This window comes from Acomys russatus, chromosome 29 (genome assembly GCF_903995435.1).
Source record: "Acomys russatus chromosome 29, mAcoRus1.1, whole genome shotgun sequence".
NCBI lineage: Eukaryota > Metazoa > Chordata > Mammalia > Rodentia > Muridae > Acomys > Acomys russatus.
Genome location: NC_067165.1, coordinates 35,949,267 through 35,969,058, shown reverse-complemented (window position 1 = coordinate 35,969,058; position 19,792 = coordinate 35,949,267). Strand labels below are relative to the sequence as shown.

The following is a 19,792-nucleotide window of genomic DNA, read 5'->3' as shown; positions in this document are numbered from 1 at the left end:
AACAAACCAAAGACTCATGTGTTCCTTTAATCCAAGCAAAGGGGGAGGCAGGCAGATCTGTGTGAGTTCAAGGCCAGCCTGGTCTGCAGACTTGAGTTCCACGCCAGCAAGGCTACATAGGAGACTCTATCTCAAAAACACCTTCCAAAAAACGCAAAACCCAAACCACAGATGACAAAAACACTAAAACAATGAGATCCATCTGCCTCTATTGGAACTAAGGTGTGTGTCGCTCCTGCCCAGCCAGAATATGTTTGTTTGTTTTAGACTTGGTACGAAGTCTTTCTTGCTCATGGCTACTTCAGGGGGATGAAGCAAGAGGAGTGGGCGGCATTATTTCAAGACCAGCCCGGGCTTCATAGACTTGTAGCAGAACACTTTTAGGTGCATTACATTTCTTGGTGGTTGAAGCAGAACATTTATTGTGTGACTGATACTGGAAATTCTCACAATAAACTGGCTACACAGAGAAACCAAACCACACCAAACCAAAAAAGACACTTAAAATGCTAATAAGATGTAATCCCAGTACTTTGGAGGCTGAAGCAGCTTAAATTCAAGGCCAGCCTGGCCTATGTAGTCTCAAAAAAACAAAAGAAATGTCCCTGTTAGTGAGCTCTTGTTTACCTCTGAAGATCAAGCCTGCATGGCTTTGTGAGCATCTGCACGCTCTGTGCAGGTCGTGAGTAGCTTTTGCAGAAGACGTTTTAATCTTACAAGCTCTGGCAGTTCACTGAAGTTGTGAAAGACGTTTTCCCTCCAGTTCAAATAGAAACACTTGAAGTTGCTGCCACTTGCAGGGTTTGAAAGAGCGCGTGAGGGAACCCTGGGGTTGGTAACGTGGTCTGTGTCGGCTGACACCTTTGTTTTGCTTTTTTAAGTATACTTTTTAAAATGTTAATTAGGAGAATGAATGCTTTGTAAAATCTTACTGTGCGTGCATGCATGTGCCAGGTACATCCCTGCCTCAGTGAGCATGTTTGCCCTGCCCTCCATCTTGTTTTGAGGCAAGGTCTTTTGTTCCCTGTTGCTTCTGCCTAGCAGGCAGGCGAGCCTCATAGCTCGCTGGGTTTCTCCTGTCCCAGCTCACACTCTCTTGTGATGCAGGCCTAACTCTAAGATGGAAGCTACAGCTCGCAGGCTTGCTCAGCAAGCCCTTGACTGTCAGCACACCAACCCTTGTTCTGTTTTTTTGTTTTTTTGTTGTGAGAGGATTTTGCGGTGCCCCTACCTCCTGTGTGTGGTGAGTGAGGGTGCATGCCACCATACTGGGCTTGTTGAGATGTTTTTAAGTTAGAGTAATGTGTCATAGACTTTTCATAGGGCATGTACCATTATAGTTTATATGAATACTCATTTTAGTGCCTGCTTATGCAGTTTGCTATGATAATATGTAATTTAGTAGAAAGTACCACATGTGGGAACAGCTTTCATATAAAGTAAAAGTGTCTTGCTGCGCACTGGAGGCAGAGGCAGGCCAGCCTGGTCTACATGGTGAAACCTTGTATCCAAAACCAAAACAACAAAAATAAAAAATCAGATTAAGATGAATTGCTTAGATTGGAAGGTTATTTTTTAGTTTTATTTTTAATTTGAGTGGTATAGAGAAAGATGCCTGTGTTAAGAGACCATTAAAACAGACTCCTGTAAGTTTAAAAAGAAATATATAGATGTGAATTTGTGAAAGCCAGCAATTAGGTTTATATTGCTTTTTTGAGATAAAAAAGAAATATTCTTTGGGGGCATCCAGAAAGGTTTGGAGTAAAGGATTTGACTTAGAGCACCCAGTGTCCAAAATGAAAGCCATAGGGGGTTTTGAGATGGAGATGCTGGGTGTGGAACCCAGGCCCTGGCGCATGCTCTCCCAGTACGGCCCACCCTAACCAGTACAGCCTCTCAGGGACGATGGTTCCTGTTTTGTCTTGTGGCCCTTGTTTTCACCTAAAGTGCAACTGTTTTGCATTCTTGTGTAAGCCGAAGTAAGGTGCTGCATCGCCTTACCTGTGCTGCTTGAGCTTATCCAAGGATTCAAAAGATAGTGCAAGAGAAACATCTGCTAATGGCAAAACTGCAGTCTTTATTGTGGGCCAGTCCTGCTAGCTAGTAGATGAAGTCTCTAGTTTGTAATTTCCTACTGTTTGTGATGGAATCCAGTAAAAGCCAGCTGATGGTTAATGGCGTTTACCCACTAGTTACTCAGCCTCCTTGAAGTATGGTATCCAGATTTTTCTCAGCTATCCTCAGAAATGGTAGTCAGTGGCCAGACCTATAGCACAGCAATCCCTCGTGTCCTAAAACGCCTCCCAAACCATAAACATAATCTTCCCTGAGCACGTGTTTGCGCATTCTGCTTCATGTATTTAGGGCTGTTTAAGGTGGAATGTATTTTAGTAGCCGTTCTGGTGAGAAAGAGAACACTGCGGGATTTCTGCATTCCCCTTGGTGGCAGCCTGCAGAGGTCACTGCAGAGCCCTGTTTTGCAAGTGTTCCTTTTTTGGCTGCTGCTTGCTTTGCTTTGTCCAGTGTCACACAACCTTGCGTCTTAAGGCTGTGAGCACTGCTGGGCTGGAGGGGGTGGGGCGGGGCGGGGCAGGCTTTAAGTGTGGAATTGGAAAAGTGGCTGCTTACTGATGGTTCTGGTGGGCCTGCACAGGTCTGATTGTGGGGATGTGGGAGCAGGTCCGTTTCCTGGCTGGTTTCCCAGAAACACTGTCAAGCCTAGAATTTTAATAACGCTGAAAGCATGTACGCGCGTAGTGTGTGTGTGTGTGTGTATATGTGTGTGTGTGTGTGTGTGTGTAGTTTCTGGTAGTGTGTGTGTTTATGTTTGTGTGTGTGTGTAGTTTCTGGTGGTGCCAAGGCCAGAAGACTAGGTGTTCGGTTTGGGGATCAGGTGCTAGGCTAACCCAGGTTTCTTCAGCCATTGGCGAAAAGGACCCCCAGTTTGTGGCTGAATTTTGTTTGGGAAAGCTATGAACTGTGTGTTGTTTCTTTAAACCAGCCTGAACTGGAATTATCCGGTTTGAGTTGGCTGTTTGCCACCTCCTGGAGGCTTCCTTGTTTTGCCAGCGTTTGCCTTGTTTGTGGCCTGTTGCTGGGCGCAGGGGGCGGAGGCTGCTGCCTTAGGCTGACCTGGTGGTTGTGGCTGTGCTCTCCGGGCAGGGCCTGGGCAAGGCATGGCAGTGCTCAATCCTCTTGCCCCTTCACTCCAGCTACTGTCCTGAGCCCCAGTTACTGAGATGTGTCACTGTTGTCTGTCTGTCTCCACCTCACCTCCCCCTTCCCGTCCCCACCGAGCTGGTGACTGGCGCCCCTGGCTTTCTTCTATTTTCCTTGGATTGTGCTGGGGTTGGTTTTGGTTAGGTTGAAAGAGATTAAAACAAGTTAGGGTTTAACTTTGATGTAAATGTTTTTGTTGTTTGTATTTTTTGAGACAGGACTTACTGTGTACCCCTGGCTGTTCTGGTTTACTCTGTAGACCAGGCTGACCTTCGAACTCAGAGATCCACCTGCCTCTGCCTCTGAGTGCTGGCATGAAACTGTTCCATGCCCAGCTTGTTCTACCTTCTTCTTTTACTTTATTTAAAAAAAAAAAAAAAATATATATATATATATATATATATATATAATATATATATATATTTGTACAGTATTCTGCCCACATGTGTGCCTGCAGGCCAGAAGAGGGCACCAGATCTCATCGTAGATGGTTGTGAGCCACCATGTGGTTGCTGGGAATTGAACTCAGGACCTTTGGAAGAGCAGAAGCTGCTCTTAACCTGAGCCATCTCTCCAGCCCCTTGTTCTACTTTTGGGTTTTTTTGTGTTTTGTTTTTTTCAGGTTCAGCTTTTTATTGAGCAGGTTAACAAGAGGCTTAGTCAAAAAGACCAAAGCCCATGTCATCATCAGACTCCTCAGATTCTTCCTTCTTTGCTTCCACTTTCTTCTCCTCAGCTGGGGCAGCGGCGGCGGCAGGCGCAGGACCTCCTGCTGGTGCAGCTCCCGCGGCTGGAGCAGGCCCACCAGCCCCTACATTGCAGATGAGGCTCCCAGTGTTGACATTGGCCAAGGCCTTTGCGAACAGGCCAGGCCAGAAAGGTTCAACGCTGACACTGGCTGCTTTAATGAGGGCATTGATCTTATCCTCCGTGACCATCACCTCGTCGTCGTGAAGAACGAGGGCGGAGTAGATGCAGGCGAGCTCGGAGAGGGAGGCCATGTTGTGAACTGCCCGCACGGTGCTAGTCGCCGGATGAAGTGAGGGCCTCACCCCAACGCGGCCTTAGCTTCCTCGGAAGAACCGAGCACCTTGGCGGCAGCTGAGGAAAAAGCTCTACTTTTGATACAGGGTCTCAAGTAGCTCAAGCTGGCTTCCACTTTCTGGAAGATTTCCTAGAAATTCTGACCTCTGTCCCTATCCCGCCTCCTGTGTGCTGGACTATAGGTGTGAAAAGACTGGCTCTCACCTTTTTATTTATTCCTTGACATCTTTTTCTTTTTAAAAAATTATTTATTGCTGGGCATGGTGGCGCACGCCTTTAATCCCAGTACTTGGGAGGCAGAGGCAGGTGGATCACTGTGAGTTTGAAGCTAGCCTGGTCTACAAAGTGAGTCCAGGACAGCCAAGGCTACACAGAGAAACCCTGTCTCAGAACCTCCCCCACCCCCCAAAATTATTTATTTATTTTTATCTTATGTGCATTGGTGTTTTGCCTGCATGTATGTCCCCATGTGAGGGTGTCAGATCTTGGAGTTACAAATAGTTGTGAGCTGCCATGTGGCTGCTGGGGATTGAACCTGGGTCCTCTAGAAAAGGAGTCAGTGCTTTTTTTTTTAAAGATTTATTTATTTATTATTATGTAAACAGTGCTCTGCCTGCATGCATACCTGCACACCAGAAGAGGGCATCAGATCACATTATAGATGGTTGTGAGGCACCATGTGGTTGCTGGGAATTGAACTCAGGACCTCTGGAAGAGCAGTCAGTGTTCTTAACCTCTGAGCCACCTCTTCAGCTTCTATTTTGTTCTTTTTACTGATGGGGATGGAAACTAAGAATTAATACTTGCTGAACAGGATTCAACCACCAAACTGTATCCTTAGTCCCCCCACCCCCTTTTTTGTGACAGAATTTCACTCTCATCTTAGACCTGTCTGAGTGTGTGTGTGTGTGTGTGTGTGTGTATTTGTGTTTGTGTTCCTGTTTACTTGGAGGCTAGAAGAGGTCATCAGACTCCTTGGAGCAGGAGTTAGGTAGGGTTGTTTGCAGGATTCCTGGCTTACACTAGTCCGGAAGTCCTCAAGCAAGGGCTGCTTACCACTAAGGAGCTCTCCAGGCTCCTTCCTGGCTTCACCTCTGGGCCACACACCTGGCTAACCTCACTGTCAATATGGAAAAGAAGGTTAATGAAGGTTAATGTTAAAGCAGTGACTAATGTCTTCAGCAAAGGCTCTTACTATGTGCCTGCGCACATACAGTGGACTTGACTGTGCCGCTCCATAACATGATTCAGAGTATCAGAACTGAGAGGTCCATGGTGTGTCCTTATTTTCAGCAAGGATGCTGCTTTTGAATGTGCTGTGTCACAGTGCTTGCAGCCATTTTGCAGGATTGCTTTGTGTCTTTGGGTGAAAATTCTGAAGAAATGGTTTCTGAAGGCTGAAGTTTCTTACAATTTGTAGACACTTAAAAATAAACCAGTGCTCTCAAGTTGTAGAAAGCCAAGCTGTCTCTGGATAAAATGCTTTTCAAACCGCTTGGGCTTGAGACTGCCTCAAAAGACTGTTCAAAAGTAGGCACTAACAAGCTTCTCTCTTGTTCTGGATAGGAGGGAGAGTCAGCACCAAAGTCACATTGGAAAAGAAACAAACCCTCAAAGTATATTGACTTAGGCATTGGTATAGGTCGCATCAGTTATAGCCAGTTGAGATTTTATTTTGAATTAAAACCCACACATTTTGCTGGACACAGTGGTAGCCAGCCTCTGGGATCATTGCACTCAAGGGCCTAAGGGAGGAGATCTCATTCAAGGCCAGCCTAAGCTGCAGGATGAGATCCTGGATATTTAAAAAAAAAAAAAAAAATGGGTTGTGGCAACTAGCACCTAACAGGCAGGGGCAGGTGCATCTCTGTGAGTTGTATGAGGCCAGTCAGGATTACATAGTAAGGTTTGGTGATTTGAATGAGAATGGTCCCCACCGTGGTCCTCATGTGTTTAAAATGCTTAGTCTCCAGTTAGTGGAACTGTTTGGGGAGGAGAAGGAGGCGTGGCCTTGCTGGAGGAGGCATCCTACTGGGCGTGGGCTTTGCAGTTTCAAAATCCCACAGCGGGCCTCCTTCATCTCTCGGCTACTGCTTCACTGGCATACACGCGGGCTGCCACACTTCCCACCACGTTGTGGACTAACCTTCTGAAACTGTAAGCAAGCCCTAAGTCAGTGCTTCCTTTTATAAGTTGCCTTGGTTATGCTGTTTCATTGCAGCAATAGAACAAGAAATAAGACAGACCTTGTTGCAAAGCAAAGCAAAAAGACAAGCTCTCAAAACAACCCCTAAAACAAAGCCCTCCCCGTGTTCTCTCTGATCTGTGGGCTGTCTTGGTTCATGCCTTTCTAAGTATTTTAGTTGGTCTTACATATTTCACAGTTAAGTGAGCAAGCAAATCCCACAGTGACATTATTGACTTTCTCATCGCTCTCCTGGCTGCCAAGTCCAAAGGAAACTCCCAATTCCCCAAACTCCAAAAGGCAGTCTAAACTCCAAGAACGAGCTCAGCCTGGGCTACAGGAGGAGTTCTGGTCAGCATCCCTCGAGAGCCCGGGAAGCTGCCAAGAAGCACCAAAAAACAGTCTCTGGCCAAGAGACATAAGAGTCCCCCGTTAACATACACCTGTGTCACCTGTCAGCATCTCAGGGTCCAGGCTGGCCTCCAGGCTCCCACCGTCCCTGTTCACAAGTACGTCCTACATTTCACAGCTCCCATGGCCATCTCCCCCCAGCCATCCTCAGCCCCGCTAGTCTCTTTCTGTTCTCCACCTGCTGCTCTTCTCCCTTTTCTGACAGACGCTGTGATCAGTCTTCCCTTTTCTCATTCTGCTCTGGACTCTTCCAGATGCCCCTGGCTTCTCTCTCTTTCATCTCTACTATAAAAACCCTAAGCATGCCGTGGAGCAGTCCTGTCGGCAGTTTCTTTACTGCTCTCCTCGGGTGCACAGACTGCGGCACCCTTCGCATGCTGTAATGCTGTGCTGTGAGGAAGGCTTTCTTGGTTCTTCAGGCGGACTTGCTTTGACGATGGAGAGAGCAGTTGTGCTTGATGCGTTTGTAACATTTTTAAAAATCCTTTCTTGAGGCAGAGTCTTGCTGTGTAGCTCAGGCTGTTCTCAAACAGTGCTCTTGCCTTAGCCTTCTGAAAGCCTGAATCCATAGTGGACTTTATTTGGTTCTTTTGCTTTAAAGGTTACCTGAGATGGAGGTTTTCTGAAAAAGCATGTATGTGTGCACAGAAATGCACGAGCACTCGCGTACACACACGCGCACACATGCGCGCGCACAAGTGCCCACAGGGTATTGGGAGGGAACCTGAGGCCTCATGCAGGCCGGGCAGGTGCTGTGCCATGCTCTGTGCCTCTAACCTGCTTTCTGACTCTCAAAAGGGATTGCTAGCCTGTGGCAACTACTTGGGCTCATCCTCTTTGGAACTTAAACTGAAAGTATTCCAGGCCAAGGTTGTTTGTCTCCCAAAAGTAAGACTGCAAAAATAGTTTCTTACTTTACCCACTGCATTTTGTACTGTGAGGCACAATCTGATCATGTTAGGACAAAAAACAAACACCCCTTCTACCCCCACCCTTACCCCCCACTCCTCCCACCAAACAGTAGTAGTATTCGGTCGTAGAGGTTTTGATAGTTTAACCATTTGTAAAAAAAGCCCTGAAAGGTGGAGACTGAAGGATCCTTGGGCTTGTGGTCAGCCAGCTTAGTTGAGGTAAACTCTGGATCCAGTGAGAGACCCTGCCTTACAAAGTAGGTAGAGGGACTAGGGAGATGGCTCAGGGGTTAAGGGCATTGACTGCTCTTCTAGGGGACCTGGGCTCAGTTTCTAGCACCCATGTGGTGGCTTAAACCGTCTGTATCTTCAGCTCCAGTGGGTTCAACATCAACTCTGGCTTCCTTAGGCAGGCACCAGGCACAGGTGCAGGCAGAATATCTATACACATTAAATAAATAAATCAACTTTTAAAAAAGGGCAGAGAGTTGTAGAGGAATGTTAATTCAGAACATGGCTGCTCTGGCAAAAGATCACCTTCTAGGTCTGTGTGATCCGGCTGGAATACAAACATGCCTTTAATCCAGAAGACAGGCAATAAAATCTGAGTTCAAGGCCAGCCTCATATAGAACAAGTTTTAGGCAAAGAAAAAATTAGGGACAGGTGTGGTGGTACATGCCTTTAATCCCAAACAACAAAGGTAAAGTTAGTTTGTAGAAGGGGAAACACCCATGCTCACACAAATGAAACAAACCATCCACCCACCCGCCCACCCATCCATCTATCCATCCATCATTTTTTGAGACAGGGTTTTTCTATGTAGCCCTGGCTCTCTTGGAACTCAGTCTTTAGAGTAGGCTGGTATTGAATTTACAGAGATCCACCTGTCTGCTTTCTGAGTGCTGGGATTAAAGGTATGTGCCACCAATACTCCATTTGTGCTTTTTCATCCATCTTATTTCGTTTAGCATAATTTCAAGATTCACTTACCTTGTTTTCTCTCTCTCTCTCTCTCTCTCTCTCTCTCTCTCTCTCTCTCTCTCTCTCTCTCTCTCTCTCTCCTCTCTCTCCTCTCTCTCTCCTCTTCTCTCTCTCTCGCCTCCTCTCTTCTCTCTCTCTGCCTGATGGGGAGGGCTGATAGTTCTAGCAGTTTGGGAGGCTAAGACAGAATATCCAGTGTTCTGCCTATGTATATAGGAAGTTCAAGGCCAGCCTGGGCAGTTTAATTACACTCCAGCTCAAAAAGGTGCACGTGGGGGGCTGGGATGACGGCTTAGTGGTAGAATGTTGCCCTAGCGCGCAGCAGCCCTGAGCTCAGTGTCGGAGCTTGGACTTAGAGAACATCTCATCTCATCCTTTTGTCTTGTATTGACAGAGGTTAAAATTAGGTTCTTAACTAGTTCAGGCAAGTGCTCTGTTGCTGAGCTGCACTGAACTCAGCTTCTTGTGCTAAGATTATGCTTGGCTGCTTATTACCCAGCACTTGGTGATGAACCATTGCTATATTTTACGTAACTTCCAAAGATAATCATACGCTTTAAAAACCAGCTGCAACTGTCACTGTGTTCTGAAGAGTGAAGTCATGGGTAAACTCTGAGTGCTCAGTATAAACTCAGTTTTAAATAGCATTTTTTGCTAACGTCAGACACTTTATTATTAATATTATTTGAATCTATTTATTTTTGTTTTTTGGTTTTTCGAGACAGGGTTTCTCTGTATAGCCCTGGCTGTCCTGGTACTCACTTCGGAGACCAGGCTGGCCTCAAACTCACAGCAGTCTGATCCGCCTGCCTCTGCCTTCCTAGTGCTCGGGATTGGGTGTGGCGCGCACACCTATAATCATAATCAATCCCAGCACTCCTGAGGCAGAGGCAGGTGGATCACTGTGAGTTCGAGGACAGCCTGGTCTACAAATCCAGTTCCAGGACAGTCAGGGCCACACAGAGAAACCCTGTCCACAGTCTCTGAGCTGGGAGCTGGGGATGCAGTTCAGGGTCCAGTACTCCCCCCAAGCTGTGTGTCCCCCTGCAGCCCCCCCCCCCCGAGTTAAAAGCACAAAAGCCTTCACTCTAGGGTGAATTGTTAGTTACTGTTGTCTCTGTCAGCAGGAATTATTGCAGGGTAAGTGTTAGGTTTTTTTTTTTTTTTTTTTTTTTTTTTTTTTTTTGCTTGACAGACAGTTTTGCTCTTCTGATAGTTTTTCCTCCAGCTTAATCACTGTTCCTTTTCAGATAGCTGCTGTACCTGCTTCCTGATAAAAACGCAGTTCTTGTCTTCTGGTGTGTCCCTTTCTCCTCAGTAAGGTCTTCATTTTTCATTCCGGTCACGCAGGCCTCCTCGCTGCTCTGGTTTTCCTTGCTCTGCGGAGTCAGGTGACTCAGGGAACTGATCATTCTAAAGAAAGTTTAACCAGAAGACAGTTGTGAGGCCCCTTAAGACTATGGCTAAAAAGTAGTAGGAGCTACTTACATTCTTAAGAAACAAAAAGGCCTGGTGGTGGCGCACGCCTTTAATCCCAGCCCTTGGGAGGCAGAGGCAGGCGGATCGCCGTGAGTTCGAGGCCAGCCTGGTCTACAAAGCGAGTCCAGGACAGCCAAGGCTACACAGAGAAACCCTGTCTCAAAAAAACAAACCAAACCAAAAGAAACAAAGGGAACTCTTGCTGTATAGGTTGCCTGGGACGGTAAGAGAACACTCTCCATTTCAGACACCCAAAGTGCCCCGCCCCTTCTTTGGCAGTAGGTATTCCACGTTAACTCTGTAGCTGTCACGCTGCTGTTTCCAGAGTCTTCCTACCTTTCCAAACTGAAATACTTAAAGGTTTTTTGGATTCATTTATTTTATTTTACATGTATGGTTCTTTTGTCAGTGTGTGCCTGCACACCAGACGTGCCTAGTACTCAGGGAGGTCAGAAGTGGGCATCGGATCCTCTGGAACCGAACTTAGAGGTGATTGAACCCAGGTCCTCTTCAAGAACACTCTTAACTGCTGAGCCCCCTCTCCAGTGTCCAAACTGACACTTAAAGGTAGCATCTATTGAAAACAGCTTCTGGGCTGGGGCAGTGACTCAGTCAGCTTGATGCCAGCATGAGGCCCTCAGTTTTGATCCCCAGCACCCATGTAAAAGGCGGGCCAGGGTGCGTGTGGAAGCAGGATCCCTAGGGCTTGCTGGCCAGCCACTGTAGCAGAACCAGCAAGCTCCTGGCTGCAGCAAAAGCCCTGTCTCAAAAAATAAGGTGGGAAACAATTGAGGAAAGCAGATGTGGGTACATGTGAATGTGTGTGTTCACACACTGGATCCCCCACTTGTCCTTCCCCCAGCTGCTGGAACCAGCTATTCTGTTATCTGCCTACAACTTTGACTACTCTCAGTGTCTAAAATCATAAATGTGCTTTTGTGTCTGACTTCTTTCACTTAGCACAGTGTCTCCTAGGTTCTTCATATCATAGTGTGTGTCAGGCCTAATCCACTTCCTCATTTAGGCTGCACAGCAGTGGTAGGGCTGTGCATGCCCTACTACACACTACAGTTTGTGAACCCATTTATCTGTCTTGCACTTGCTTTTGAGCTCCCACTTCTTTATTGCAGATGTGTTGAGCGTGGGTGCACAGATGCCCAGGAGGAGTCTCTCTATTCCAGGTTTTTGGGGTACATGCACACAGTGGAAACATTGGATTATGCAATGTTGAGTTTGGGGGGAACTGCCATACACTTTGTCCCAGTGACTGCGCTGTTCCACCTGCCCAACACCTGCACAGAAGGCTCCAAATTCTTTATATTCTGATTGTTTGTGGATATAGAGTAATGTAACCCAAGCTGGCCTTGAGCTTTCCAATTTCTTGTCTCAGCCTTCCAAGTGGTACTAGTTCTCCACCCAGGTCCTCTGATCCTTCTCAAGTCTCCCAAGTGCCAGCAGGACAGCCCCCATCAACACACTCACTCATTACTGTGCCACCACATTCATTTATTCATTTATTTCTGAGACAGGGTTTCTCTGTGTAGTCCTGGCTGTCCTAGACTCCCTTTGTGGACCAGTCTGGCCTCAAACTCACAGAGATCTGCTTGCCATAGCCTTTGCCTCCCAGGGTGCTGGGATTACAGGTATGCAACACTGTGCCTAACTGGTACTACTGCTTTTGATTTGCGTCTTGATGGAATCAATGCTGTTGAGCAGTTTTTCCTGTACTTAGTTTTCATTAGTTCAAGTCCTTCCTACATTTAAGGATTCCTTCCTTTAGTTGTTTGAGTTGTATTTTTTTTTCTTCCTCCTCCTCCTCCTCCTCCTTTTTTGAGACAGGGCTCCTCTGTGTAGCCTAGGCTGTCCTGGATTTGCTTTGTAGAACAGGCTGGTTTCGGATTCACAGTGATCCTCCCTGAGTGCTGGGATTATAGGCATGCACAACTGTGCTGGCTCCCAAATTGAAATATCTCGTTCAGGGGCTGTATTAGTCAGCATTTTCTAGAGTGACAGAACACACAGAATGAATCTCTCTCTATAGAAAGAGGATTTATTAGAATGATTTTATAGGCTGCAGTTCAGCTAATCCAACAACAGCCAGTGGTGAAGTTCAAAAATCCAGAAGTTGCTCAGTCCTCGAGGCTAGATGTCTCAGCCGGTCTTCAGTAGATGCCGGAACCCTGAAGAAGCAGGCTCTAATGCCAGTGGAAGGAAGGGACTTGCTAGCGAGGCGAGAGCAAGCAGACAAAGGCAACAACTTCCTCCTTCCACGTCCATACGCCTAGATAGTAGGTCTCCAGCAGAATCTGTGGCCTGGGCTAAAGGCTTCTTGCTTCACTATCTGGATTAAACATGAGTCTTTCTACTGAGGACTAAGCAAAAATCCCTCACAGGTGTGCCCTCTGATTTTGGACTTTGGTTAAATGCAGATGTAGTCAAATGATAACCAGCAGCAGACGTCACTGGGCTGAGAAGAAGACGGTTGAGCAACAGGAGAATTGGCTGTTCCTGCAAAGGACTCAAATCCTGTTCCTAGCACACTCATCGCACAGTGCACAGTTCCCTGTAGCTTTGAGAGATCTGTCACTCTTTTCTGGCCCTCTCAGGCACCTGCACACATGTAGCATAGATGTGCTGGTGCAACATACACTAAATAGAAATAAGAATAATCTTCAAAATGTCCGTTATAGGTCTGGAGAGATAGCTCAGTGGTTAAAAGCACTGGCTGCTTGCTATTCCAGAGGACCTGGGTTCAGTTCCCAGCATCCAACTCCAGTTCCGGGGAGTTACACCCTCACACCCAATAGCCTCACACAGACATGCATTCTGGCAAAATACCAATGCACATAAAATAAATAAATCATAGTTTAAAAAAAAGAAAGAGCTGGAGAGATGGCTTAGAGGTTAAGAACACCATCTGCTCTTCCAAAGGTCCTGAGTTCAATTCCCAGCAACCACATGGTGGCTCACAACCATCTATAATGAGATCTGGTGCCTTCTTCTGGTGTGTAGGTGTACATGCAAACGGAACACTGTATAAAAAATAATAAAGAAATAAATCTTTAAAAAATAATTAAAAAATAAAAAAAGAAAGAAAGAAAAGGAAAAGAACTCTTACCTGGGCACACTGTTAGTCCCAGCGCTCGGGGAGGCAGAGGCAGAAGCATTGCTGTGAGTTTGAGGCCAGCCTGGTCTACAAAGTGAATCCAGGATAGAGAAACCCTGTCCCTGTCTTCAAAAACCAAAAAAGCCAAAACAAAAACAAAAACAAAAAAAACCCCAAAAACCACCTGTCACTTCCCACAGAGAAGCCAAGCTAACAAGACAAAAACAAGACAGTGTACTTCATTATTAGACACTCAAGATTCTAGAAACCAAAACGATCTGAAAGAGCACGTTAGACACTACACTTTGAAACGGTTAATGCATCCCTAATTTGAAATCCAAACTTGGAATGTCCAAAAACCTGAAACCAGATGACATCACATGTAGAAAACTTTTGTGTTATGAAGCGTTGTTTCATGCATGAAATTTGAGACAGGGTTTCTCTCTGTAGTTCTGCCTGTCCTGGAACTTGCTCTGTAGACCAGGCTGACCTGAATTCACAGAGTGCTGGGGTTAAAGGTGTGTGCCGCCACTGCTCGCTATGCGTGAAATACTGTACGCTGTTATCTTGAGGCTGTGTGGAGTGTGGCTTGAAAGATGACTGTTCTGTGTTTGACATCTCTATGAACTCAGCAAGAGGTTAAGTGGTCTGTCTAGGGAATACACAGAGTTTCTGTACTGACATTAAGACCCTTATTTGTGACTCCAGAACCAAATCTCACTGTTCTGTTACAATTATTACTGTTGGTATTCTAAAGGAATCACTTGCGGCAATGTGTTTCTTTTCTTTTCTTTTTTTTTTTTTTTTCCCTCTCTCTTTTTTTTTTTTTTTTTTTTCCTCCTTTTTTTTCGAGACAGGGTTTCTTTGTGTAGCCTTTTTGCCCTGGACTCACTTTGTAGATCAGGCTGGCCTTGAACTCACATCGATCTGCCTGCCTCCTACAGGCATGTACCACCATGCCTGGCTTGTTTGCTTTTCTGAAGTAAAGCCTTAGTGCCGCAGCCTCTAGGGTGTAGGGTTCTAGATGCAGTGCACCTGCCTGCCGCTCTCTCACGGGACTAGGGGGAAATTGAGGTCAGTTGTAAACATTGCAGTTGCCTTTGGTGCCCCGTGTTGGTGAAAGAATGCTACTTTTCTTTCCAGCCTCATACCAGTGTGAACTGCCTTCTCCTCTCTGAGGGCTGAGTGTGAAACACACACAGCGTGGACCCCAGAAACCTCAGCCTCAGAGCAGCCCTGTTAGCTGATCGTCGCTATTCTGTGTAGTATCTGTTTGTCTTTACACTAATGTCTGTTGGTCTTGTGTTTTGGTTGTTGTTTTTGCTGTTCTGCAGTACTGACTCCAGCAGCACCTCCAGTGACGACTCTCCAGCCCGCTCAGTTCAGTCTGCTGCAGTCCCCGCGCCCACTTCCCAGCTGCTTTCGTCTCTTGAAAAAGATGAGCCCCGGAAAAGTTTTGGGATCAAAGTTCAGAATCTTCCAGTCCGCTCTACAGGTAAAGTTTTCTGTGAATGCTGTCCACAGAGACTGTGGCTCCTTAGAACTTGATGCCATGCAGGTGACTGCTGTAACGGGGTGTGGCTTATTTCCTAACCCTTGAGGAAAGACAGGGAAGGCAAGGCCCTTCTCTGCAGAGGAGGAGGAAAGGAGCAGAGAAGTCAGGCCTTGAGGAAGTAGGCAGGTCAGCATGGCGTGGTTCATAAACAGCTGCACGGTTGGGACACGGTGAGGAAAGAGGCTCATGGAGAGCAAGCTTAGGATGCGTTCTAAAAAGATGGAGCTCAGAGAAGCAGGCGCGCCACCCATGGAAGCTGCAGAGCGGCAGGCTCTGCCGTCTAGTTTGCATCCCAGTGTGTCAAACAGCATCTTGCATATGGGCAATGTTTACACATTCACATGTCCATAAATCACAGATACAGACAAAACATGTTGGTTTTGCATAGGTATTTTCCTAGATTAAGTATTCTGGTTTGGGAGAATTAGTCTGGTGTGGGGTTGTAGATAACATGAGAAAAATTTGCTTGTTTTTGTTTGGCTATATAGATACAAGCCTTAAAGATGGCCTTTTCCATGAATTTAAGAAGTTTGGCAAGGTGACTTCAGTGCAGATCCATGGGGCCTCCGAGGAGAGGTACGGCCTGGTGTTCTTTCGGCAGCAAGAGGACCAAGAAAAAGCACTGACCGCATCAAAGGGAAAGCTTTTCTTTGGCATGCAGATCGAGGTGACTGCATGGATAGGGCCAGGTAAGACCAGGGATCGCGGGTCAGTTAGAAATCTCACCACTCGGTTCAGTCCAGCCTGTGAGGGGTAAGTCAGCGAGGGCACAGTTCTGGTTTCATTTGTTAAGGCGCAGTGTCTTAGCCGAGTTCTTCAGTCCCCTTAGTGAAGCACAGCGAGTTGGTTCGAGTGGGAGTGCTGGGTGCTCTGCTTCTGTAGTGGAGGTCCCGCACCTTGTAGAGCCTAGAGTGCAGCTTCAGGCCATCTGTGCAGTCAGCCTTCCTAAAGGATGGAATTGATTGAGGTCCAAGAATGGCAACTGAATTACTCCGCATTAGGAGCAAACTCCATGTTATTATCATTGGAGGGTCTCATTTGTATGTTGCTCAGCATAAATTACATCTGCTATGCTAGGTGACTGTTGCAGAACTTGGATTGTCTTGTTACTGGGTTTTAGGATCAGAGCTGGGCCCTGGCAGGCTTAAGTTAGGCTCAGCCACCCGCCCTCTGACGTTTACTTAGTGTGATAGAGAACACGCAGGCTCAGAGCTTCAGAGCACTCACTGCTCTTGCAGACGCCCCGGGTTTGGTTCTCAGTACCCACATTAGCCAGCTTACAACCGCCTGCAACTCCAGTTATAGGGGCTCCGACACCCTTTTGTGTCCTTGGGGTGCTCTCAGACATACGGCACGCATCCTCACACACACACAAATAGCAAAAACATTACAAAGAAACGAAAAGCAGAGAGGGGGCGGTATACGTACTCAGCAGCTGTATTGAGAAGAGGACATCTGCCACTGCAGCTCTCTCCAGGGCCACGTGAAGATCAGAGTTGAAATAGAGGGCCCCCTTCCCCCCCCCACCCCAACCCCCCCCAAAAAAAAACTAAAAGGAATCAACTTTGTTGGCTTGAGCCCTGCTACAAGACCCACTGGCTGTAAGGCTGGAGGTCAGTTGTATGTATGGCTTGGGTCAGTGTTGTCTCTTTCAGAAGTTGTGCAGTGCTTGTTTTAAAGTGATTCAGAATTTGAACATACACTTGGAAAGCCTCAGTTTAAATAGACTGTGTGCAATTTAATAGAAATAATCAACAGTGAGTTTATGAATCTGATTCTAAGACTTTGAATAGAATCTATAACTCATGTACATGGTAAATCCTAGACTATTCATCTGATTGGATTAAAAAGGAACATACACTGTCCCCATGAATATATAAATGGTGTGTGTGTGTATTAGATTAAAATAACATTAGCAAAGTGGGTATTGTCAGGTATACATGATTTTATAATGGAATTCAGGGCATACTGTTACTGTAAGCATCACTGATGGTGGTAACTTAAGTGGGAAAGGGTTTACTTTGGCTCACTTCTGGTGTCCAGTCCGTCTTGGGTAAGGAGGAGGCAGTTGGGAGCATGAGGTGGCTGGTCCTGTGCACCAGCACCTGAATGGATGGTACCACATAGGTTTAGGGCAACCTTCCCACCTCCATTAACCTGCTCCAGAAAGTCCTCACTGATATCCAAATTTGTTTCCAGCACGGCCCAGTTCTGTCGCATTGACAGTCAGGATTGTACATCATACCAGAATCCAGAGGAAGTCTTTTTCCAGTGAATGCTTTCTCTCTATCAGCCGGTTTGAAATGAGCTGCCCCAAATTATACTGAACTAAGAAAAGCTCCTGAGTTCTTTTTCTTTTGTTTAATTTATTTATTATGTATACAGTGCTGTGCCTGCCCGCCAGAAGAAGGCATTAGATCACATTATAGATGGTTGTGAGCCACCATGTGGTTGCTGGGAATTGAACTCAGGACCTCTGGAAGAATAGCCAGTGCTCTTAACCTCTGAGCCATCTCTCCAGCCCCTGATTTGTTTTCTCGAGACAGTCCCATTCTGCAGCACCGGCTAGTCTAGAACTCACTGTGTAGTTCAGGGTTACCTTGAACTCATGGCAGCTTTCATGCCTCAGTCCCTGCGGTGCTGGGTTAGGAGTGTGCATCACCACAGATGGCAGGGCTTCTTGTTGAGTTGCTTTGGGGTGAGTAAGGACCACCTGAGAAATAAGCAGTGTGTACCTAACCTATTGGGTCTTAAACATCAGTCAGTTGTTAAGTAGTGCAGATCTAATTCAGGGACATTCATAGGTGATAGCACTCTGATCTTTAAGCATGTAAGGATAGATCAAGATGTTTATTATATATGGCCTTTTAACCTTACTGTGTAGCACTCAGGAACAGTTGGGTTGTTATTCATTCTTTTAAGACCGAGTCTTCTTAGGTAAACGAGGCCAACCTTAAATTCAGCATCCATTGCCTACACATCCTAATGCGTGCCACCAGGCTCAGTTCTTTATTTGTTAATTTTGTGTAAGGGAGGGTTTCATAGAGCCCAGGCTAGCCTTGAACTTGCTAGGTAGCAAAGGCTAGCCTTAGACTCCTGTTCTTCTGCCTCCACCTGCTGGGGCTATAAGAATGCCTGCTGCCTCCCCAGCCCCCATGCCTGGCTTCATTGCGTGCGTGTGCCTGTCTGTCTCCTTGTGTTAGGATTGGGCCCAGGGCTTTGTGCGTGGTACACAGTGCTCTACTTCTGAGCTCAGCCCATCTACCTATCTTGTTGATGGGTTTGTTTTACATTTTTATAAGTAGAGAACATGCAGTGCTGAGCTATAATTACCATGAAAACCTTGACTGTCTGTGTCTCAGAATTAATAAGTGGAGCAAAGGGCTGTGATTAAATTAGAAGTTAAGCCAAGGCTTTCATTATAAAACATAGAAACCTTTCGAATGTCACTGGGAACTACAAAACACCAAGCAAGGAAAAGAGCTCACAAATGTCACTTTCCATACAATTATTTTTATACTTGAAAGTCTTTAAATTAATTATTTTAGTATTGTACCTGTATGCATGTTGTGTCTACATATGTGTGTGTGCACTGTGTGTGCCTGGGATCCATGGAAGGAAGCTAGAAGGTATTGCATCCCTTGTAACTGGATGGTTTGTGTGCTGCCATGGATGCTGGGAATTGAACCTGGGTCCTCTGCAAGAGCAGCCAGTGCTTAACTGCAGAGCCATCCCTCCATCCTCTAGAAGTCTTGAGTCAGACATTTAAATTGCTATATAATGTAGTAAACATGAAATGTTGAATCTTGAAAGCAAGTGAAACTAGTTAATGAAGTGGAGCTGCTTTCTGCTGAGCTGCACTTTCACTGTAGACTGTACAGCATGTGTGCTTTTTTGTTTTTGTTTTGAGATGGGGTTGTCTTGTGCGGCCCACCGTTGCCTGGTACTCCTTGTATGACACAGGCTGCCTTTGAACTCTCAACTCTCCTGCTTCTCCCTTCTAAGTGCTAGGATTACAGTTATGTGTCACCATGCCTAGCCAGATTATAGTTTCATACTCTGTGTTAAGGCCAGAGGGTAAGAGGCACTTGTGTAGAGATCCGAGTTTATTCCGGGAGCCCGTGTAGAGGTGAATGGAGAGAACCTACTCACAGAGCGTCCCTTGACCTCCGTTCATACATGCCCACACTATAAGTGCAGCACCAGTGCTGATGGGCCACAGCTTTAATCCAAGCACTCAGAAGGCAGAGGCAGGTTGACATCAGTGAGTTCAAGGCCAGCCTGGTCTACATACAACCCCAGAGTAGCTCTGAGTTGAAGGCCATTTAGGACTGCTGGTGAAAGCCTGTCTCAGACCAACCAACCAGCCCTCGCAAAAAAGATCTTGTTAAGTAAGTGTGTGTGTGTGTGTGTGTGTGTGTGTGTGTGTTTTCAGTTTTTGGTGTTCCCTTGTTTGTCTGAGACAGTGTCTATGGTGTCGCAAGGCTGGTCTTGAAACCACAGTCCTGCCATCACTGTTCCCTGAGTGCTGAGATTACAGACCTGTCCACCAAGCCTAGAAACCAGACAGTTTGTTAAGATTCCCAAATAAGTAAATTCTGTATTAGAGAATGTGTTAAAGTGCCCTGTCCTGCTCTGCTCCATCCACAGAAACAGAGAGTGAAAATGAGTTCCGGCCCTTGGATGAGAGGATAGATGAGTTCCATCCCAAAGCAACAAGGACTCTCTTTATTGGCAACCTCGAGAAAACAACTACTTACCACGACCTTCGAAACATCTTTCAGCGCTTTGGAGAAATTGTGGTATGTCGATTTAGTGATAAAATGCTGTGGATCTTTGTGGGATGTAGGCACAGGGCATAGAGGGCATGAGGATATGTGACATTGTGAAATCCCCCCTT

General features: G+C 46.3%; 2 protein-coding genes across 3 annotated transcripts in view; one reads left to right on the top strand and one right to left on the bottom strand.

The window, feature by feature from the left end:
* Spen (spen family transcriptional repressor) overlaps positions 1–19,792 on the top strand; it is a 70,315-nt gene that overhangs the window by 27,092 nt on the left and 23,431 nt on the right. For both annotated transcript variants that reach the window (XM_051172005.1, XM_051172004.1), the window contains exons 4-6: positions 14,672–14,832; positions 15,381–15,581; positions 19,543–19,694. In XM_051172005.1, coding sequence (XP_051027962.1) covers positions 14,672–14,832; positions 15,381–15,581; positions 19,543–19,694 — 514 coding nt within the window. The remainder of the gene's footprint in view (positions 1–14,671; positions 14,833–15,380; positions 15,582–19,542; positions 19,695–19,792) is intronic.
* LOC127211899 (60S acidic ribosomal protein P1-like) lies at positions 3,816–4,314 on the bottom strand. The gene has a single exon (XM_051172007.1). The coding sequence runs from the start codon at positions 4,218–4,220 to the stop codon at positions 3,876–3,878; it is 345 nt and encodes a 114-aa protein (XP_051027964.1). The 5' UTR covers positions 4,221–4,314; the 3' UTR covers positions 3,816–3,875.